The 19024-nt window shown below is 31.1% G+C and overlaps 1 protein-coding gene and 1 long non-coding RNA gene across 2 annotated transcripts in view; one reads left to right on the top strand and one right to left on the bottom strand.

The window, feature by feature from the left end:
- Positions 1-6639: 6639 nt before the first annotated feature.
- LOC130657558 (uncharacterized) overlaps positions 6640-19024 on the top strand; it is a 36998-nt gene continuing 24613 nt past the window's right edge. Inside the window, exons 1-11 of the mRNA XM_057460544.1 lie at positions 6640-7340; positions 11304-11372; positions 13270-13329; positions 13655-13706; positions 13923-14116; positions 14291-14447; positions 14837-14959; positions 15102-15196; positions 17615-17689; positions 17779-17842; positions 18931-18993. Coding sequence (XP_057316527.1) covers positions 7167-7340; positions 11304-11372; positions 13270-13329; positions 13655-13706; positions 13923-14116; positions 14291-14447; positions 14837-14959; positions 15102-15196; positions 17615-17689; positions 17779-17842; positions 18931-18993 — 1126 coding nt within the window. The 5' untranslated portion in view covers positions 6640-7166. The remainder of the gene's footprint in view (positions 7341-11303; positions 11373-13269; positions 13330-13654; positions 13707-13922; positions 14117-14290; positions 14448-14836; positions 14960-15101; positions 15197-17614; positions 17690-17778; positions 17843-18930; positions 18994-19024) is intronic.
- LOC130657572 (uncharacterized) lies at positions 11679-12611 on the bottom strand. The gene is made up of 2 exons (XR_008985167.1): positions 12061-12611; positions 11679-11878 (listed from the first exon to the last, which is right to left on the bottom strand). It is a non-coding gene; the product is annotated as an uncharacterized LOC130657572 (long non-coding RNA).

The raw sequence follows: 19024 nt of genomic DNA, 5'->3' as shown, positions 1-19024 counted from the left end.
TCAGGGACTTAGAAAGCAATTTTTTTTGAGAGGTCATTGACAGTGATGATGACTATGCACTATTGCTTAAAGCTTGCATTTCGTTTTCCGCTCTTTTTACTGTTTTTCATTGATTGAGGAATTTAAAAGTTTACAATGACGTTTGTTTGGATTTCATAAAAAAAGTAAAATTTATTAAATTTTCGATTTGGATTAACATTACCGAGATTATATTTCTAGTTTATATGGCGCATGCAAATTCCTCTTTGCTTCTTTAATTTTTTTTTTGGAAACAAAATATGGTACTTTGTTTATATTGTAATGAATTTTATTAAATTTTAAATTTTTATAATTTTATATTAGTTTTTTTTGGAATATAATGTAGACAGCTGTGTTTATGTTTCAGAAAAATTTGTCAGTGGCCTTGGGAAAATCCACAGGTTCACCCGTCCTTTTTATACCCTATGGCGTGCGTCCAGCTACTTGCGGTTAATTTTGCGCGGAAAACAGATGTATACGGGAATTATAATATGGATTCTCAATGCAGAGAGGGTGTAGTAGTAGCGCATTCGGCTTGTAATCATAAGGATCCAGGTTCGAGTCCCCACTCCGATGCATTATAAATGTAGTATTGTTAGCCCATTTGGAGCCATCTCTATGGACCGCGAACCGGGTTATGTGACGGGCAGGTAAATTAGAGCTTGTTTATCTCTCGTCAGGATGGTATAAACACGGACGTTTTGTATTGCAACAAGTATTTCTGCCGACGAACGTGGTACAGACAAGCAAATTCGAATAATAGTCAAGTGATATTGTGTGGCTGATCGAGTAAAAGTTACCCTGCAGTTAAATTCATCTAAGGTCCCGTGAATTGTGAAACCCCGAGGCTTAAGTTTACTATAGTCGTCAATGTGCCACGAAAAATTGGGCTCGTGATTCTCATACATCTTTCTTCAAAGTCTGTGTCCTTTTCGATTTGATGAATCGACAGGATCAAGATTTTTTAAAATGTGTTTCACGTAGGAGGAAAGCTTGTACGTTACACAATTAACATGTGTACTCTCATTCTCTCTCCGCTATAAAGAATGCCAAATACTTCGATAAATTACAGCAGTGTCAAGATCATTTATTATTTCTTTTATTTTTTCTTGCACTAAACGGATTTGCATCTCCTCAATTCCACGCTTTCGCTTTCTCTACAAGTTGTAAAGTCGTAATCCTAGAGTTCGTTACAATTCTATGATGCTTTTCCAGAAAGTCATTAAATAATAAATCAATACTATAAGACAGAATTCACCTTTCTATCATGATCCTAGTCCCTGTAAAAAACATTTAGAAGAAAGCACAGTAACTCATTGTTATAGCAGTATTTAATTACTGTATCAAAATGCTTCTCTACATCAAATAAATCCACTTCATCTGTGACTTCAGACATGTTGATCAAACACACGCGTTTGAGCAACATAGTTTAAATCATGAATGTATCTTTGACTGTGACTTCTGCTTTTGCCACGACATTTATCGTAATAAAAGTCGTAACTTTTTTTTGTCTTGACATTTACCGCAACATTTGCTTTGTGGTTCTTTTTGGCAGTTGCGGGCTACCGTACCTTCCAGTAATGTGCAGGTAAAAAAAGGGTAAGTATTTTTTAAAAAAACTTTTAATTTTTTAATTATAAAAATGACATAATCATATTATTTGCAGAAAATGACTCACAATCAAACATCTTGTCTTGAAAACTATTAAGTCGCTTCTTTCTGATGCTCACACAACAGGCGGCCACAAACAAGCAATCGACTCATCATGGTCAGAATTACTTGAGGTTGTTTTTGTTACAGGCTAGCATACTAAGCTGTGAATTTAAAAATTATTCACAGAACGGTGGAACACAAGCCTTTCTTTAAGTCTTTTAGTCTCTGCATCACACGAGGAAGTTAATTTAATATATGACATGAGCTAGTAGGAAGAAAGGTTTGTTTATACCACTGTTTTTTTATTAAACAAATTTTACATACTGCGCGCAAGATCTGATTACTATGGAAAATAACACCATAAAAATGTTTGTTTATATAAAAATCTTTGATTGAGAAATTAATAATGTTATGTACAGACGTTGTTATGCACGCACCTTTCTATTTACTACGAAGGGCGTTTGTTTTATTGTAGAGGGCGTTATTAAAATTGGCAGGTTTTTACCTTACTTCTTTGTAAGTAGGGCGTTCTATTGTAAATAGGGCGTTATCGCTATTTAAAGGAGGCTACTAACAAGGAAGTAAGGCGTTGGTTGTATGCATCTATGAGCATCTTTCAGTTTAATTTCAAGTACCTCTTTTAACAGAGATTTTCATAAGAGCCTACCTGTCAACTAAAGTTTTGTTTAACAAAATTAATGACCCGTCAAACTTTGCTTGAATAGGCTTGTCTGAAGAGGTCAAAACACTTTACTTTAAAAAAGTTATAAAAAAAGTTGTAACTGTCTGGCTGTTTATTTGAATTTTTGTACCAACAGCACGCAATCATATAATTTGATTCTTAGAAGATATCGTCAATGTTGAAGTATGTACTTTGCGTAATATAAACATCTACTCTACAGATCTTATGTACACATCACAAGTTATACATTTTTAAACAGGAAAAAAAATCAGTTACACATTATGCAGTTGACCACTTGTTGTTCATTATATCACTATTATTTGTTTGGAAACTGAACAAGAACTAAACTCGTGCCTAAGCAGAGTCTGGCTAATTTTTTTTGAATCGAACTTCTTTCTAATAATAGATATAGCTAATTACTGTTTCTTTGTTGTTGTAAATCACTTAGCCTGTCCAGACAAGAGACAACCGAGCATCTTCTGTCAATAATTTTTCTTACAAAATAAGGGAAGCTTGAGTTCTATGTCAAATTGCTAAAAATTAAGAAAAGAAAGAATTAAATATGAGTCTTTGCTCCAGCTTATTTCCGCGTATTTATTTTTTCATAACTTTAAATCTTGAAGTTCGTTTACGTGTGTTTACATTTTAACCAACTATTTTATGATTTCGTGGTTTGTTTACAAAGTACTGAAAATGAATCTATAATTTATATATATATATATTAGTTTTCTTTAATTTGTTTGGAATAAAAATGTTGAGTAACGTTGTGTTTTAAATTAACAGTAAAGATAGCGAGTAACAAAGAAGGTTTCAGAATGTCCAACAAAAGATTAGTCGTATATATCGTAATGGAAAAGTTTGTGTAGACAAGTGATTTTAGAAATGATTAAAGTGGCCCAGGAGTAAGCGTGTTTTTTTTATGAGTAACAGATGTGTCACCAAATGAACACTGCTGTTGTTTTCATCTTGTGGTAAGATTTTATATATATTTTAGTTTTTTCAACAAGTAAAAGTGGCATTTACTATTTAATTTATGAATATTTTAGATTATAAATGACTAGTTATGGGAGAGGGGGAAGGGGAGGGGGATTAAATGAAGCGGCTTGACTAGCTTATAAGTCACTTACAAAACGGGAGAGAAATCGCAATTACATGTAGGGAGTAGACTTGAGACAAAGCTTCACCAAGCAGATAGAAGCTACGTCACTAATGTACTACAATATACTCACAAGGTTTGTGTTACATGTGAGGGGTTTTATAAACTTTCATGCATGCCCATCTACCGATTTAACTCGATCAGTTATAATTTTATAAGTCTAGACCACACATCTTGGCTGATTCATCCGGCTTGGTGAAGTAAACCAACTTTCAAAACTCGACATATGTAATTGAAAAATTTTCTTGTTTTGAAGGGCTGGCTTACTTGGATTAAATCAAGTCAGCACCTAAACTCGTCCCCAGCGCCTTTTGTCTCTTTTTTTTCGTCCCGCCGTTCAGTAAAAAAAGAGACAAAAAGTGCTGGGGACGTGTTTGGTCAGCATCAAATCATCACACTTTATCTGCGGAACATTGCCTTGTTGATAAAGTAACGGTCAAGAAGGGGCCACAAGACCGAGGTTGCATTTCCGTAGGACAAGAAAATGGTGGATGAACTTTTGACCTTTGGAGAAAATAGCGTGGTTGTCCTGAATAAATAAATTACTAATGTAACAGAAAACAATAAGTTTTGACAACACGGAAAATTATTTTTATAAATTATGTCGCTTTACAGAAGAAACACTGCTAGAAGATTTTATGTGAGAGTGGCAATCACAAGAACATTGTTTTGACTTTTTACTTACTTGTTACTGGCCGCCGAGCATTAAACTTGTCTGGACCGTTTTTTTATCTTGTTGTGGCTGTTGTTGTTGTTTGTTTTTTTAGCTGTATATGAAATTTGCAAAGGTATGATGTACATTACATTAGAGAGATTGCAAAAGGAGAGATTTTAAGTTTTTATTTTCTGCGTGAATACTCAAAATTTCTGTTGTTCGCCATCTAATCATGATCACCATAGATGGATATCTAAAATGAGAGTGCAACGGAGCAGACTTCTTTCTGTAGCTGTGCCTTCCAAAATCGTTAGAAATGTTGGATTTTTATTAGAAAATCAAAAATATTATCAGTTTTCTCGATAAATTCGAAACCACAACAGTTTTTTCCTTGAGAAACAAAAAAATCACAATATTTCGAAAAGAAACGAAATCACTTTGTTATTTCGATTTGGTTTCATTAAATACATTGGAGGAGTGGTTATCGTTTTTATTATATTTGGTTATCCCTAATAATCGATTTGGTTACGGTTGTTTCATCCCCAGAGTCTTGTAGCCCCTGAAAAATGCCCTGGGAACGAGGTTGGGTTGTTTCGTTTTGTTTCAATAACCAAGCAAATGTTTCGCTTTAATAGTGGATTTCCACAGCTCACTCAACGTTTTTATAACTACGAACAAAATGGCAAGGTTGTTTTCAGGTTACTTTACTGCATTGTGCCATTATCAATTTTTTGTAATTAATTCTGCATTTCGTGTACAAGTTATTTTAATAGATAGATAGTCCCCAGAACTCTTTGCTAGTGTTTGTATTTTTATGCATGAAAAAACAGTCTTCGTACCATACATTTCTTATTATAGTTTATTCAAAAACCTTCCCCACGTTATAGCTACTATATGGATAGTCCTAAATTTACAATAGGGAACCTCAACTCCAGGACTCTTATATCTAGGGACGAGGTTGACAAAAAGGTACAAAGGATTTTTCCTGGTTTGATACAATATTACTTTAGCTCTCTTGGAGCATAAGTGATTGTTTTTAGATTTACTGATATGTTTTTAGTTTTTTAGTTTTTTTAGTTTTTAGTTTAAAGTATAATTTGTTAACACACAGTAATGGGTGTGGGTTAAACCTCCCAAGGTTTATCGAATTATGTGCTTTTGTCATAAACTTACTGTCATAATCAGTTCTGGTAATTATTTTTATGTTGAAATAAAGTGTAATCAACTGTTGCAGTGAAGTGTAGGAAACTTCCAGTGGGATCAGTAGTCCAACAAGACGACGTACTTCCTTTTTTCTAATTTCTTGATGCGCGAGCCAAAAATCGAACGTCCACAGAATAAATAAAATAAAAGGACGTGCAGAGGTCGTCTTTAGGAACTGGTCTTTAGGTTATCATTTTTAAGACCACTCATGGCCCTCCTTTCATGTATGTCCTTGCACGTCGTACAGCAACAGGAAATCTTTAGGACGCCTTTTTTTCAGCGTCCGAAGAATAACGTTTAACGGTAGCAACTGTGAGACGTCTGCAGTTCGACGTACTTTTAACGTCGTACTTCATTGTCGGTAGGACGTTCTAAACTGTACATAGTTAGGACAATATGAGGACTTATTTAGGATGTCCTGTATTAAAATGTGCGACGGAACATTAATCTGACATGTCCTTAGAACATCCATAACTACAAAGAAGATCATATCTTTTTAAAATACATATTAAAAAATTTAGCAACCTTATTCTTAATTGCATTGTTAAGACGGTATTAATACATGCATACAAAATATATTATAATATATATATATATATATATATATATATATATATATGAGTAGCTGGGACAAGACGTCCCCTTCGCCCAATCTAAAGCTGAATTTTCGCTCACAACAGTAAAACGGGGGGAACAAGATTGACTATCCCAAGTAATATTTGGTTTTTATGATTTTTTCTGTTTTTGTCTGGCTTAGATCCGAAACGAATCGGAACGGAAAAGTTTATCAACCAATCAGATTTCAATTTTTTTTAAAAAACATAAAAAAGCAATACTGTTTCCTTGTCGCTTGAAAAATAATCTACCAACTTTATCGGATTTTCTTAATGTATTTCCGCAACCTAGAACTACTCACCCTCGTCCCTAGGGTTTTTATCTGCATCAAAAAGGCAAAAATCCCTGGGGATGTGGGTTAGAGGTGATAACTTTTAAAATCTCCTTTAAATGCTCATATATTAGTACTATTTTATTTTTCTGAAAAGTTTATCTACTATATTTTAACTGCCAGTTTGCAAATGTGGGCGCATTATATTTATACGTGGGACGATTAATTGCTATATCATTCCTACAAACACAAGAATAATTTTACTCTTTTGATTGCCACCTCCTCCTCGCTTGTTGTTAGGACCAACAATTAAGAGTCACGTGACAAAAATAAAAGCAACCAATCTTTCTTCTGAGAAATATGGCCCCTCCAACAACACATTCTTGCACGTGGTTGGAGATTGAAATTTTTTTGGAATGTTAAATGCAAGCTAAAACAAGAATATGCTATTTTTGACTGTTAATGGGATATTGCCAAGTTATATTTATTTACGAAAGCTGTGATGTTGCATTATATTACCAAAATACTTTAATTAAGTATCAGAAAGAGGAAAGAAGAAGAGAGATTGGATGTGCAAATACAAACTGATGAAATTATATACTATTTTTTCTTTCAAAATCTCAATTGAAACGCGTATTTAAAAAGGGATGTGGTATGAGAGGCGTTTTGAATATTTTAATGACTTAATGTTTGTCAAGCTATTATCATAATTAGCTAACTACTAATCTATACCAACGGTTTTTACGTCACAACACTTCACTGTTTTTATTATCACTCTAGGGGAAAGTAAGATATGGTTGAAATAATTTAAATAAAGTAACTCTGACCAACTCTGAACTGAAGATACTATAATATAGCAAACAAAAAGTTACAACAAACAAACTAAATGTATAAATGGTAAAAGACTTCAAAGATGACTATAAAAGCTTTGCTGTTTATGTTATCAATTGTGTATATGGTTAAAGGAAGTAATGGATTTTTAAAAGTTTGTGCCAATAATTTTACCGATTCATATCAAGTTGTTAAAAATGAGGGTATCAATACGGAATGGTTCAAGTGGGGACAGTTGTATTCATACTGTATGCAGGTAAGATGATTTTCTGTTGTTTTCTTACAAGCAAAATGTTCAACTTCTTTTTTCAGCATCTTCTCTAAAACATTAAAGTTTAATTTGGGTTTGTTTTCATAATATATAGCTATATATAATATAAAAAAAATAAGCAGTATAGTATGTATTTTTAATTTTTCTGTTACACACGGATATATATTTGAAGTAAAGGTATCAAAATGTCCAGCCTTACTCTTTACTAACCTTTTTATATTCTTAGCATTAAAATTTAAAACAGGCTTCAAGATGTCATCATCATTATCATTCTCTGCTTATCGTTCGTTTTCCATGCTAGCATGGGTTGGACGGGATATATTAATGACCCTCCGACCTAGACTGTGTTAGATCTAAACTCACCTTCCTCTGTATCAAGTTTGTCCTTATAACATCCTGCCAAGTCTTCCTTGGTCGCCCTCTGGGCTTTGCCCCAGGAACTATCAAGTCTCTACACTTTCTTACCCAATTATCCCCCTCCATTCTTTCCAAGTGCCCCAGCCAATTCAATCTTCTTATCTTTAATTCTATGGATACTTAGCCTGCTTCTTAGCTCATCTGAACTCTTTCTGTCTCTCAGACTGGCGTTACACATCCACCTAACCATTCTCATATCATTCCTATCTAAACGGTCAAGATCTTCCTGCTTCACGGCCCATGTCACACTACCGTACAACATAACACTTCTTACACAGGCCTGATACAACCTACCTTTTAACTCAATTGACAAGATTCTGCTAGTCAACAAAGGAAGTAACTCTCTGAACTTTTTCCAACCAGAACATATCCTGCAAGTAACACTTCTTCCAACACCCCCTTCACTGCCCAATATATCACCTAAGTAACAGAAGTTCTCAACTATCTCTAACGAGCCACTGTTGTGTATTGAAATTAAACACGATTACACCCTATCAGAAGTCTTTCTTCCTAATAAGCCTGGCCTGATTAGGATCATCTGTAAAGCTCTGAATCTTGTAACGAAAATATTATTTTCTCTGAAAAACCAGAAAATTAATACAAGGGGTTCCAATAAGATCAGGGATGAAAAAAGCTAGATGGAGACACTTATTTGGGACCTAAAAAGGTAAAGCCCGTCCTTCAAAGCATGTCAAAATATCTTGCATTTATTCAAACTGTCCTATGATGAGGGTAGCCCATTTTTAATGTCAATTGAAGACACCAATATATAACATGATAAACCTTCTCATATATTACTATGAATATATGGACAGATATAGTTTACACCATTTTGGAGCTCAAAAATATGTAAGCTTTTTCTGTTCTTTTTATTTCAGCAATATTGACCTTTTCATTATAATTGAAAATATTCTCTATCTACATATAAATCATTATAGTCTTTCTTTTATATATAGTTATATACTTTTTAATGGCAAGTTGTGTAAATTTTAAATGTAAACAATGTCGACCTTCTTGTAAACATTTAATTTTTGGGTTATCTTTTTAACCAGTTCCTATATATACAACATAATCTGAAAATTCTATATTTGTTTCTCTCAAAAACATTGCACATGTCAAGTTTACCATTTCCTGATGATATGATATTCAGCATGTCCTCAGTTAATTCCCCTGGGATATAATGATTTGCCTAATTTTCACATTTCTGATCAATACCCATCTTTGATTGCAAAGGATTTCACATGCATTTGATTTTATATATATGTTTTTTTTAAAAATTTAATTAAAATTGCTTATGTAGTCTATGATGAATCATCTTAAGGATATACATTGTACAGATATAACGTGTATGCTCTTAAAATTAGAAAGTTCATACAAAATTGATGTATTTTGCCAGCTATTAACCTATCCAACTTATGTGGCTACCTTTTTTTCAAATATTATAATAACAGGAAGTCAGATTTTAACCTTTCAAGCCCATTTTCTACTCTTGTGCATTACTCTCCATTTTTTGAACAAATACAAACCCAAGAAATACAAATGTTTGAAACACTATCTTGCCTTACAAAACGTGGGAATTGAAATGTCGGCTTCCTGAAACATACCACTACTTTTTTATTTTACTATTTAATGTTTTATTTTATGGCAAAATCTTATATATATATATAAATCTATTCACATTAATTAGAGAATTAATTTTGCAAATTTGCCATGTAAAGACCCTCAAAATTAGTGTAACCTGTTCACAATATAAGCCTCATCAGTGACATAACAGAGTATTTTGTAGAAACTTGAAGCAGAGTTGATTGGGAGGACTAACAAGATTCATTATAACCCCATCAAAAAGAAAAGCGAAAATTGTTTCTTAAGTCATGATTCCATAATTCTATCCCATAGAGGGTTATTTACCAAAATATTTTATTAAAACTGATCAAAAGCAATCTGATGGTTTTAGTATGAGCCAACTAGAAGACTTTGGAACTACACAAACAACACAGTGTGGGTTTTTATTTAGCAGTATATACAGTTCCACCACAGTGCTTTTATAGAGGGTTTCCTTTTTTTTAATACTTCTCAATGTCACAATGTTGGCTTAATTAAATGTGATAAGTAAAAGGGAAAAGAAACTTAAATTCTTTTTTTAATCCTTTTTTTAGAGTTGTAAAAAAACTTGTTTAATGCAAAAAAACATACAGATTGTTTAATCTTGAATTCTCATGTTAAAACCATTATGGTAAAATTGAGGCATTGAAAGTATATTTTTCTCAATTAAAACATGTGCTTTCCATAATGAAACAATTAAATAATATATTAATTGAAAATATCATGATACCTGATTTATACTTAAAATCAATAAAAGTTAAACATTCTTTTAATCTTATATTCCCTTTGTCATCTAAAAACAATTTTGTGAACAATACTTCTGATGTATATTAAAAAAAAAATTAATAGAGAGACAGTATTAATCATCACAGCTTTCTTTTAAAATCTTTTTTCTTATCAACTTTTGATCCGAAAACTGGGGTATATTGCATTCTATCACAATAATTTCATCCTAGCATTCTGCATTTAAAAGACAATTATTCTTAACACAGCAAAAAAGCAAAAAGAAATTAATCTCATAAAAAAGCCTAAAAAGGACTAAAATGACAGTGTTACAGAATGTGCCTACATCAACAAATTTGACATCAAATTTATTTTTCTATCATGTTTGGCACCTCTTTCAACTTTTATTGTCATATCATTTTCGCTTTCCTAAAAATTTGTGGGTTAATAAACACCCACTTCTTTACCTAAAATGTGACCCAAAGTCATTATCGTGCACATTAGATAGGTGCTTATTGTCACCTGAAGATGAATTTTCAGGCCAAAGAAAGCCAACAGAATAACCAATCAGTTTACAGTATTGTTATTGAAAGGTTTCCCATTATGCAAATTCATATATATAATAACACTATTTTTGGAAAGCAGTTTTCTAAAGATAATAGTGTGCTTCTTGGTTTAATCTCAGCAATTAAATTGCTTAGTATACTTAAAACATTGTGAAATTCCTATTTTATTAGTGATCTTTTGCATCATTATGCTGTTATGTTGAAGTGCAAAGTCATCCAAGAGGTCTAATTGTTGCCATGATAATAAATGATCACAAAATGCTGGCCAACTGTTTTCTTTTGTGTTCAAAGACCACAAATACATTTGTGTCAAACACCTAAAGAGATTTGTTCTCTGGTGGATTAAATATGACTAAATTAAAAAAGTCTTTTTCACAGGATCTTTTGTTTTTTAAAATCACTGTCCAAACCAGCAACATATGTAGCTCAAATCTATTTTGGAATTATATTGTTATTTAATTTAATTTTTTTTGAGTGATTTTCCTGGATATTTTTAAAACACTAACTTGTATTTTTGTGACCAACTAAGTCTTAAAGACAATTATTGTTTAAAATTTGTAATACAAAGCAGAAAATGTTGGACACAATTATTACTATAACATCAGTCAGTACCACTCACTTTAATTCTTGTTGTGTTTAGTATGATTCAGCCACAAAGAACATCACTTCAAACTTTGATGCTGATTGCAGTAGTACACAATGTCAAAACGTAAGTAAGGATGTGTTTTATGTAAAATGTATGTGAATATATGCTCATACTTTATTGAACCTATTCGGTACAAGGGGCGAGGGGTGATTTTGCCAATTCCTGCTTTATTTAAGCTGTTTTTTGTTTTACGTCATGCCTATAAGACTTGATGAGGTAAGGTATTGGTGATTACTGAAAACTGCTCCTTAAATTTCTATAAAATACTTATAGTCAGGAAATTATTACCCTGGACTGAATCGATAAAGTGTTAAATATTTAATACCCTAAAGCACCATGCGTAATCATTGAATAAATTAAAATAATTGCTTAAGAAAACGATTATATATTTGTTTAATTATGTTAATTGGTGATCTATATGATTATATTTACAAGAAATTAAATTTAATTGTCATTTATTTTTTATTTATATAGAACATTATGCCATAACAGTTCTCCATTTACTTGACAAAGTGCTTGCCAATCACCATATTTTTCTGTTAACTGCTTTGGATACATCTTTCCTCCCACTAAAAAAGAATAAATACAATCACAACAAAGGAAATGTTTACAATTATCATTAAGAAATAAAATTATTGTGGTCAGTGAGGTTATGCTAAATCAAAGATCATCTAGTTGGCACATGGAATTGAAGAACAAAAATAACTAATAATGAGCAAAATATGTCTGATAAAAAAAGTTTTATGCTTACATGGGCTATAACAAATTGTTTGTCCAATAACATTTGACATGTTTGCTCCCAGCAACAATAAACCAAAGAAAAAATGGAATTGCTGCATTTTGAACAACTTCTTTCATACAAACGTAGTTTATGTGCTTAATCAAAGAATATTCATAAAGCATTTTTTTGATCTTGTTAAAATTAAAAATTAAAAATTAACTTTTCAATAAAAAATGGTTGTTAATGATTTAAAATTTACCTTATTCAAATTATGAGTGAATTACAACTGTTAACTAAATAAACTTCATTAATTATTTGAGTAAAAGCGAATACTTCACAGCGATTTTTAGTTTTCTGCCTGTTAAACTGCTGATATTGCAGAAAGCTTCCTTTATAAAATTTTAAGATGGTAGCATCGTCTGCAACCACTGAATGGCTTCAATTGTTAACTAGTTTACGATTTTATAAAAATGGGTGTGAAATTATTGTCCTTGATTAGCATGTTATATGTGCGTCAAATTTCTTTTCTGTACTTGTGACGGAAGCAGTTGTATGTACACTTACTCTGGACTAGCAAAAAGGTTTTGTTTTACTCCTCTTTGTTCTATATTTCTCATGCTGTCTAGTTAAAAAAATGATAATATAATAAAAAATTATCCTATATGATGAGTTGCACACCTTGAGCATTTTAATTCTGTTCCAATCCCAAAAAAATTAAGAAAAGTCAAGAAAAGGTAGGGGAGGATTTTAGCAGTGAACCTTGATCTTTGTACATTATTTTACAATAGTTTATGGTATATAAGCATTGTATGCCTTTATTAACACATCTTTTTAAAAAATTATACTGCTTAGCTGCACCATCTTTTATTCAAAGAAATAAAATTGGCCTTTTAAACTGTTATTATAACTAGTACTTATGTGTTTTTATGTTTTATAACCAGAAAAGTACTTCTGAATTCCAAATCACAATTTTCAATTTCCAACTATGAATTTTAATATTTAGTTATTTTATTGACACAATTTTACCTGACAAAAATTAATTGTTCTTCATTACATCAAGATGACTGCACATTTTCTACACTATGTCTGACAAATTTTGTCTTTCATGATAAATCCAGACCAAAGAATAATGCAATATGTAATCACATTTGAATAGAAAGTTATTTGGTATAAAAAATGTCGTCCTCACTAGGAAATTACTTTCTTTCGCAAATGCTAATGTCATCATTTTTTTCCTAGTGCTTGAAAGTATGCAATTTACCGCTACCATTCGAGTTAAGAAGTTGTGAATCCAAATGTGTAAGTTTTGTTTCCGTTTTTTTTGATGTACATAAAATATTAGCATTGTCAGAAGAAGGATGTATGATAATCTATTAGCTGCATTAAAATTGGATGTAGAGATTGTAGCATACTAACAACAGAAACACATATTTTCTTCAATCCCATTTTTCTTTTCTCTCTCTTTCTCCACCTTACATGTAAGACTTTTCCCTGCTAAACCCAGCTAATAAAATGCTATTATGTTGGGAAACATCTGTATATTAATTCATAACAATAATAGTAATGAAAATCATTTATAATTGTGAACAAATAAGAAAAATGCTTTATTTATTTGTTTATTTAGACATCAGATGAGTGCAAGGATGGATGTCGGTTTTATGCTCGCATAAAGGAGGGTACACAAACATTTTTACATTAATGTTCCTACAGCTTGTTGTTCTCTTGTCATCCGTATTGTAATGCTAATTCAGTAAAAGGCAAAGTGGATGTACTTTTAACAAATGAGATATATTATTACAAAACCAGTTATCTTTTCCATTCCTCGCTTGCCAAACTAGATTTTTTCTTGGGACTGACAGCTGATATATATGACACTTTTGATTTTTTTTTAGATGATACAAATGGAAATCCTAATAATTTGCCTAGTACAAATTTCAATGGTATCAAATTATATAAAAAAAATGTGACTTCACTAAATTTTAAATGGCAGATTGTGTCATCAAAAAGCTCACCGGTGTTATCAAGTTTATACTTGGTTGTCCTAGTAGTTGAAACCAATAAGCGCTATGTAAATGTGCTGGGTCTGGTAGGTTTTTTCACTTTTTCTTGTCTTTTTATATTATAAGTTTGATTAACGAGTTGTCACAACTTGAGTTGCAGTACTACTTTCTAATATAATATCATAACTGCAAGGTGTATGGTTAGTCTTCTTATATATACTATATAATTCAATTTTAAACTAATTTTTGTTCCGCCACAGAGCGCAAGTAATGAGCAGATAATTGTAGCGGATCACATATGTTCATCAGTGACCAGCATATACCAAAAATTTTATCCAAAGAAATACCAGCTTCAAGTTTATCCTATAAATTACAATGGATTTGATAAAAAGAATTTTTTGAATAGTAGTTTTACAGGTAGGTCTTTTTTTTTAAAAAGAATTGCAAATCTAACATGTGTGGTACGTTAAGTGATATTTTATAGATTGTATAAGATTAAAAATTGATTTCCAAGTATAAATGTATTTGGATTTTTTGGAGCAAAGAAAAACTGAATTTGGATGTCATTCTGTTAAATTTTTATTCTTGTTGAATTTTCTGATATTTACCAAGAAATGGCATCTGCTTTGTTGTGTTTGTTACAGTGTATTACATTCATAAAGTAAATACATTTGAATACTCGCATTTACAAAGATTCTGCATTCAAGTTACATACCGCTAAATGTTGTAATTAAACCGCTTATTGTATGCTGAAAATGCAAAAAAGACTAATGAGGTTTACATATTAATAACTTTCTTATATCTAGAACTGGTGTCTGGAAGTAAAGTACAGAATCTTACCATTGACCCTTATCCAGAATTTATACATGGTTCACTGAACTATCTAAAAAATAAGCTGAGTTGGAACATTACTTGGAACCGTCCTGCAGGTAGGAAGTAAACAATTTTAGATCATGTTCAAACCTCAAAATGAAACAAGTTGTACTTTATTTGGTTGAAAATTGCATGCAGTGTAAATTAATATGCTGGAAATAATTTACACATTTTATATGAGTAGGATTTTTAATTTAGATTTGGAAAAGAAACAGTACAAGTATGGTAAATTTTATGCATATTTAACAAAGTGCTCAGCTACTCCCTATCCAGAAGAAGGAGAAAAAAATGTAGTGAGTTGAATTAATTTTTTTTACATGTGATCCAATGACAAAATATTTATCAATAAAGCACTGTATTTAATGTGGCAGTAACACTTTTTTTAACTATTCAAACAGCTGTTTTATGTGTACAAATTTTCTTTACTATTTCTTGGAAATATGGAATTTTAACACGTAACAAAGTATTTTTGCCTATTATCTAAGTTGCTGAGTAAGCAACATTTTGCAGTTAAGGTGGCAGTTACCCTTTTCAGCTGTCCAAATAGCTGAATTATTTATCAGTGTTTTATTTATACCATTTTTTTTTACTATTTCCCAAAAATATAAGCCTTAATACATAATAAAATGGTTTTAACTTAAAATGGTTAATACATAATAAAATGGTTTTAACTTAACCAAAATTGCTGAGTCAGGAGATTTTTCTATTCAAAAATGTATTATAAACAATAACAAAATCGGCTTCTACAAGGTCCAACTTTTTACAATCTCGTTATTTTTCACCAGCTTCTGTTTTTAAATGAACCTTGGGTTAACCCTGTTAAAACAATGTGCAGAGTTTTTTTGTTCATTCATATTTTTTTTAACAATAGCTTTTTGTTTTGTTTTAAAAGATTCTTTGTTAGCATCCCCCTTGCTGCATCGAACGCTGGTAAAAGAAAAAAATTCTGAATAAAAAGATTTTCCCACACCATATCATGGCTGCATGGTTCACCAAGCATGTCTGAAAAATTTAAATAATTATTTATGAATTTTATTTTAAGGAGGAATTGTTGAGGCTGAATATTTTTGTTGAAAGATAATAGTATTTTAGCTATAAAATCGTGACAAGTGTGTTATAACAGAAAAAATATGGTTATATAGTCTGAAAATAACCTTTCGTAACTAATTTTGTAAAAAAAAAGTCCGATTTTTAAAAAGGTTACTGCTACCTTAAGAATGTATAATAAACAAGAAAAATTTTTACAAGCTCTAGCATAATATTTTTTATTAGGTTTTGTTTTTTTCAATGAACTTGCAAAGAAAGAGTGTGTGGTGTTTTTTGTTAATTGGTATTTTCTAACAATAGGCTATTTCGATGAATTCCCAGAATTCATCGAAATAGCAACTTCTGCTGCATGAAACACTTGTTGAAATATCCAGAGTAAAAATATTAGATAAACGAATATGCTATCTGAAGTTAGATCTTGTACAGCGCAGTACTATAAAGATCAATGTAAAATTCTACAGCACATCCTCGTTGCGCATTATCTCTTTGTGTATAATTTTACAAGTAGGTAGCATATAATGGATTGCAAACTTTTTAATGATGTCAGCAACAACTCGTCAATCTGAGAATTTTTTTTAACAATAGCTTCTATTAGATCTTGAAAATGCTGATGGAAATAATGTATAGAATGGTGTGTTTGAAGAATAATTTGGGAAATGCCAGAAAGTGGCAGTTATTTCCACCTATTTCTAAGGTGTAATTTGGTCTCTTCACTTTTAATTACATTATTTACATTCATTACTCTTCTCTAACATAATAACGTTGGTGAATTGCATTTGAAAATCAACAGCTCCTTTTTTAACCCCTTTTGAATATTTTATAAACGATTTGTACAAAGAAAGGGTCTATACATTATGTACAAGTAATCAGTGTCTTATTAGACATGCTTTTCAATCGCAATGGTTACTTCTAATAAACACTGGGCTTTGAGTGCTTAAAATATTTTACAGGGTTGGTACCAATTTTAAAAACTTAAAATAACTTAAATTTTTCTTATTTGTCCTTAAGTACCCCAACTATTTATCTTAAATATTTTGGGAAAAAGTGATATGCATTTTGTTACCTAAAACACCCATATTGCTTATAGTTTGTGTCTCAAATGTATAAATTGTACTTAAAAAGTCCTAAAATGTAAATTGTTGTTTTGCATATGTCATTTTGATTGATATATGTCATATTATTTCTATTCTCATATTTTTATAATATTTTTATAATACAGCTAACAGATTTGTAGTTTGGACAGGACTTAGAGAAGCTGTTATTGTCTTTTAAGAATTCACATTGCTGATTTCAGTACTTTTCTGGAGCTAAAAATAAAGCTTTTGACATGTTTTGTAGGTCAAACAGTAACTTTAATTAATTCGAATTATATGTATTTTAAATATTTTATGTTCAAAACGAAAGAATCAGGAAAAGGAGATTCTGATTTTTTTTCTTTCTTTTTTTATCTGTTGAAGTCATCTATGTGGAATGTCCCATGTTTTTTAATATGTACTAAAAGTGTACAATTGCTATTCTGGTGTCATCAATTTTATCAAAAAAATAGTGATTGACCTTATTACTTTGCTCTCAAATAAGCTTGTAGAAAATAGACATGGTGTTTTACGGAGTTCTTAACTAATGTGTTAGAATAAATTTCTTACATTATTTTTTCTTTTTTAAAGGATACTTTACCATTGCAAGTATCATTTGACACCACTAGTCAGGATTCATTGCAGGGTTGTACACTTGTAGTTGAGGTAATTTGTCTACGAATATTTTAATTTTTGCAAAACGTGAAGATAAATTCTTTTATGTAAATATCTTTTTCTCATAATGTGTATTTTAGATCAAAACAATAATTGGTTCATGTATAACTGGAGATACTGCGATAGGGCGTGTTGAATACGAAGGTTAGTAAAATATTTGATTGAACTATTTCTATCCAACTAAAAATGATGAAAAGTGACTAAATTTCATCCCCTGAAACACCTAAATAGATTGTTCTTAATTGTTCCTTATTGAATCAACTATTGACTAGTTATTACAATTTTCATTCTGGAACAATGTTACAGAGATCAAAATTTTTTTGACGTCAGCAATGCCTCCATTGTATTGAGCTTGAAAAGCTGATCAAGAGAATGTATAGGATCATGTACTTTTAACAAACAGTTACAGAGATTGGGGATTTAAAGGGATTTTAATGACATCATTACCCTATCTTTTCCAAAACTGGTGGGTTAACCCCGCTTTAGGAAATTGGTCGGTAGTCCTTAGTTACCCACGCAGGCGATGACGTCAGTTATTACAAAGTTATTTAGCCTTAAACTTAAAACTGCAATGGCTTCACTAATCTTAATATACTTTTTTTGATGTTACTATTATTTTAGCACCAAAGTTTTGCAAAACAATTTTATAGGCAATGTTTTATAGACTTTGTTTAGGAAAATTGTAAAAAAAATATAATCGACTTTGCAAAAGTCACAGACAGAAAGACAAAAGCTTCGTATTATTATAAGAGATTAACCTTTTTCTACTTTAGAAAATCATATAATATATATTGTATTATATAATATTGTATTATATCATATAATATATATTTTATTTGTAGAAAGGGTATTGATTTTTTAATGTTTCTTATTTGATAAGTAATGTACCTTTGATACCAACAACATTTAATTGCTTGTGCGATTATTCCTGACTATCTGCTACATTATGTGGACATATTTTCCTTTATCAGCCACTGTACTTTCTTAGTTCTAACATTATGAGAAGGAAAATGTTGATATGATTACCAGTAATTTTAGACAAAATAACAATATTTCAGAGCGTCATGTCATTTCATCAAAGATTTGCATTATTTTCATGTTATTATAACGGTATTTTGTTGTTGTGCATCCTACAGTTTTTCTCTCCATACATTTTAAGTGATATGTGCATCATACCTTTAATTTTTCTGCCCAAAGTCAATTAGATTTCGTTTAAATTTTGCTTTCTACAGGGTGCCACATGATCAAGAAATATGGTTGCCATCTGATGCAGACAACTACAACTACAACTGCAAGTGAGTACTATATACTTATAATAAAGAGAAA

This window comes from Hydractinia symbiolongicarpus, chromosome 9 (genome assembly GCF_029227915.1).
Source record: "Hydractinia symbiolongicarpus strain clone_291-10 chromosome 9, HSymV2.1, whole genome shotgun sequence".
In the NCBI taxonomy this organism is placed as follows: domain Eukaryota; kingdom Metazoa; phylum Cnidaria; class Hydrozoa; order Anthoathecata; family Hydractiniidae; genus Hydractinia; species Hydractinia symbiolongicarpus.
The sequence above is the reverse complement of the archived record's forward strand: the minus strand, read 5'-3'. Positions and strand labels throughout refer to the sequence as shown.